Genomic DNA, 4,610 nt, shown 5'->3' on the forward strand with positions numbered 1-4,610 from the left:
AGGGAAAGTGTGGCAGGGGCTGCATGAGAGAAACAAAAGAGAAGGAAGAAAAGAAAGAAAGACAGAAAGTTCTAGAGTGATGAGGCTTCTTGTTTTTCACTGAGGTGATGAATTGAAAATGATCATTCATAGCATTGCACTAAATATAAATGCTGACCTGAAAGTGTGTAGGAAATTTACAATTCTACAATTTCATTTAGCGGATGCTTTTATCCGAAGATACATTACAAATGAACTTGTCCTACAGATTTTGCTGCTGCCCTGCAAAGGCCAGTTTACAGCAGATGCACATGTAGCATAAAAGTACTTCACATGATGACAATTATGTGTCCCTGTGGTATTAAAAAAAACACGTGCTCTGCAGTGTTTGCCGTGCGGTTGGACTAAGCGGGTGAAACACTTACTAATACTGAGACCACTCAGCTTCGAATGACATAGCAGGAAATGAATTTACTTTACTTACAGGACCCAAAAGAGAAAGTCAAACTAGACTTTAAGACCATGGTGTGTTTATTTCACTGCATCACATAAATTATGATACAAAAAAACATCAGAATTAAAGCACATTCAATATAGAATAAATAAATAGTGTGCAGTATGTGTTAAAGCAAGAAAAGAAATATGTAAGGTTACAGTCTACTTTTTCAGTTTCATTTTTAGTATGAACAAGGCACATATATATCTATAGATTTTATTAAATCCAAGTGTTACACATCAATTATCCATATTTAGAGATTTAATTTACTGTAATTATACAAATAAGAATATAAATGTCTTTGATATAAAAAAAATTCTTAAAAAAGTTTTACCCGTATAAGAAAGAAAGCCGTCAGAGCAGTTCTGCCCTTCCTAATATTCCAAGGCACAAAGAGGATGTCACACTTCGTCAGTCTGCTTTCTCATGACAAAAGTATGTATCCGCTTCTGTTTACGCTTCTTCAAAGAATTTAAATATCAATATGATATTTATAGCATGAATGCGCCAAAGACGTTCTCGTTCGGTTTGAATTCTATAATTTTTGCAGTGCTACTGACGTTCACATAAATGGCATCATTCTCGTAAAGGTGAAACACTCCACCCAGGTAGCTGTTTGATCGAGCAACCTCTGACATTGGAGAGTATTTCCTGGCCTGCAGGAGGGTAATATATCCCCCAGCGTACTTTTCAGTATGCAAATTAACATAATGGTGAAATTTACCACTGTCTGTAAAGAAAACCTTGGAGTAGACGTAGTAAAAACCCTGTTTCTGAATGATCAGACTTCCGTTTCTGTAGACCATCTGATAGAGGGTAGGGTCAGCTTTCATGCTCCACGCCATGACTTCTTTTCCGTGAATGACATTGTGTCCACCTAGAAAATAAACGGAAATGACGAAAGCAATCGTGTGAAGTCTTTTAAAATTGAGCGAATCATCATAAAGAGGTCTTCTGTTCCAACCTTGTGACTACACACCCTTATGAGACACTTTATTTTCTGTCTTGGTAATAAATTGAACATTAAGGTAACGGAAACAATGGAACAGCTGGTTTCACCTGTCAGATGTGCAAGTGGTTTGGAGGGAAGAACATCGTAATAGGGACGCGCCGTGGGAGAAGTAGGACCTTGAGCTGTAAGAGGAACAGACATAAGGTTACCAATGTGGAATAAAAAAAGTGAAGATGTTTACCATTTGAGTAAAAAGTGTTGAGGCATACCTTCAATGAGCTTGGCGAATGATGCTGAGTTGGCCTGCAATAAAATCAAGGCACAGTTTAGCCGTGTGCATGAATGTGTGTTTGCATTTGTGAGCGTGCACCTGTACATGAGTGGATTTGCATCTGAGGTGTTAAAATAAGATGTGAAAAAATATGACCACATTACACGATTGATGGACCATTTTTGTTTCCTGTTTCTAATGTCACTTGTCTGCAGAGCTAAGTAGGACAGGTCGGCCTTCCTGGCAACGAGCAAAAGGTAGGTTGCAACCATGGTGCAAGAAATAGACCACTTCCTTGTCTCCACCGTCCCCTCTTTGCACTGCATGTATATGATGCATCTGCTAAGAAAACATGATGTCCTCCTCCAAGTCACAAACCCGTTACCGCTGGACTCAGAAGAAGCACCACTGGCGTAAAAGAAACTGATTCAGCGTAAAAAGCAGTGATCATTCACCATCCTAGAACGTCAAGTAGACACCCCTACCCCGCCCCACGTCCACGTCAATTCTTTATAAATGGACCGGACATTCATGTACTTCTCCATCTCTGCTCTGTCCTCTTCCCCATAGTAGCCACAATAACACTGCATCAGCAGTTTTTGGGGAAAAACTATTACGTTCATGTGATTTGAGGACAGTTTTGTTTTTGTCACCAGAACTCTTCCGTTTACTAAACTCAACCCCTGCTTGTACATGTTGTGTTAAGCAAAATGTTTTTATGCAGTGTGGGCTTGATTTTGTGTCCCAGGATGATACTAACATTGATTTTAAAGTTTCACATCATACTTCTATCATGGCACTGGAAAACCCAGTGATCACACGTTGACTTCTGGACAGAAGTTTCCATTGTGGTAAAACAAGTATAACGGCAAAGCAGGCAATTCCCCCCCACACACAGCACATGGACTATATTCATTAAAGTTATAGACACACTAGTATTTGTGTGCATTTTAATACATATATTTTTTCTGTTCAAGGATCACAATTCTGTTTTGTTTTGTTTTTTTTGTAATTTTCTCCCCTTGTCTTAAGATCTCACGCTAATAGCATCTGTATGTATCTGATTCACTTCAAGTAAGTAAATTCGCGCATATCCATGTTAATCTACCAAAAAAACACAAATATTGACCTGTCAGGGAGCTGATTTGTGATTACAGATTGACTATAGGTGATCCTGATAGAATTGCGGAAACCAAAAGCTTTCTGATAATGACTACTTGCATCTAGTGTTTAAAGATCTATTGACAAAAATACAGAGACAAAACAAGTAGGAGATGTAAAAAGAAAAACAAAAGGAAAACTAAAGGTGAGACTAAGATGAGATTTTGTTCTACAAATCAAATTTTAAGAGATTTAAACAGAAATCTCGTGGAGCACAAATTAGATTGTGACTCTGAGTTTATAAGAAATCCCAGGATGACATTTCAAAAGGAATGATATGTAGGCGATACTCACAGATTCACTCTGGTAGAGACGGTAGATGAAGCAGGCTTGGATGATCATGCCACACAGTGCCAGGCTCACCAGCAGGAACAGCAGGGTCTGAGCCGCTCTGCCATTCCTTCGCCCCTGGTTCGGCCTAGGTGGCAAAACAGGCCGCGTGGCTTGGCTGTCCACCACGTACACAGTGGGGATCCCACCCTCAGCCGTACCTGCTGGGTTATTTCTGTAAGTGAACATCGATTCACTGCTGAACTCTCTACCAGAAGTCAAGGCTGTTGCTTCAAAGGGGCTGCAGAGACAAAAAGAGGCTTGAGAGGCAGGAGGTGTGAAAAGCGTTGCAGAATGGGTGGTCTCACTTCTGGTTGGTTCAAGTGGAAATGGCTCCCGAGTAGTCAGATGAATACATTCAGATGTCTTGAGATGTATCACCGAAGCACTTTTGAAGGAGATGAACTGTAACTGCAAACATCAAAACGATACTGTAGGTGATGTGAATTTTTCACAGTCGTAGTCAATTCACTAGATCTCAACGTAGAAGGGAAGACTAAGTGGGAGACCAAGCACAATGCATCTTAACCTCCCCTTCATGCCCTCCCACTTCACTGCAACAGCAATGTTGAAATATCCCATTCACACTTCCTCTCTCATGTGCGTACGCTCTCTCTGTGCCTTGTCTCAAATACAGACCCAAAGATTAAGATCCAGACCTTAACCGCTTATTATTTTGTAGGTGACTGACCAGATTTGGATGTATTGTGGGCTGCAAAATGCTTAATGAGCAGTGTCTTTGCATGATAGATTTAATTAAACATGAAAAAAGTTGCACTTGCTGTTGTTTTTTCTACTGTGTTAGCAAGAGTAACGGCTTTGGCAGAGGTCAGCGGTTCCATGAGAAAATACAGTGGTAATTTAATAAAGCATTGCACCATTCATCACACTGACTCATCTGACTTCTAATGAATAAGCAATTAGCACCCCCTTGGTTGACAACAAAACAGAATTCAGCCTCTAAACTTTGGTAATGTACAATGGAAATTGTGGACTTTTTAAACAGATTTTTAAAAAAATGACAAACTTGATCTTCTTTGACACAAAGCGTACAGATAAAGCAAAAGTTAGCTGTTGCAAGCATGTATTCAACAAAAATATTAATATACTGCTATTATATTATACCGCTAGCATTTTCCCCTTTAGCAAAAGCAAAAGCAAAATAAACAAACAAAAAAAAAACACGCATAATCAACATCAATTTGAGGAATTTCTTGACCTCTCTTGCTGCAAAAATGATTCAGTTGCAGATGTTTGAAGATTTTTTTGCATCTATTGCATGTTTTAAATTCACCCCACAAGATTTCAGTTTGTTTCTGATCTGGGCTTTGACTAGGCCATTCCATAACCCTCCATTTCTATTTTTTGAGCTATTCTTTGGAGGATTTTGTAGCAAGCTTGGAATCATTATCTTGCTGTGT

At 39.2% G+C, this 4,610-nt stretch overlaps 1 protein-coding gene across 1 annotated transcript; it reads right to left on the reverse strand.

The window, feature by feature from the left end:
- Positions 1–492: 492 nt before the first annotated feature.
- Positions 493–3,673, reverse strand: tnfsf14 (TNF superfamily member 14). Its single transcript, XM_022210974.2, has 4 exons — positions 3,154–3,673; positions 1,697–1,730; positions 1,535–1,609; positions 493–1,352 (listed from the first exon to the last, which is right to left on the reverse strand). The coding sequence occupies exons 1-4, from the start codon at positions 3,376–3,378 to the stop codon at positions 967–969; spliced, it is 720 nt and encodes a 239-aa protein (XP_022066666.1). The 5' UTR covers positions 3,379–3,673; the 3' UTR covers positions 493–966.
- Positions 3,674–4,610: the final 937 nt, after the last annotated feature.

Source organism: Acanthochromis polyacanthus, chromosome 21 (genome assembly GCF_021347895.1).
Source record: "Acanthochromis polyacanthus isolate Apoly-LR-REF ecotype Palm Island chromosome 21, KAUST_Apoly_ChrSc, whole genome shotgun sequence".
Classification (NCBI taxonomy): Eukaryota; Metazoa; Chordata; class Actinopteri; family Pomacentridae; genus Acanthochromis; species Acanthochromis polyacanthus.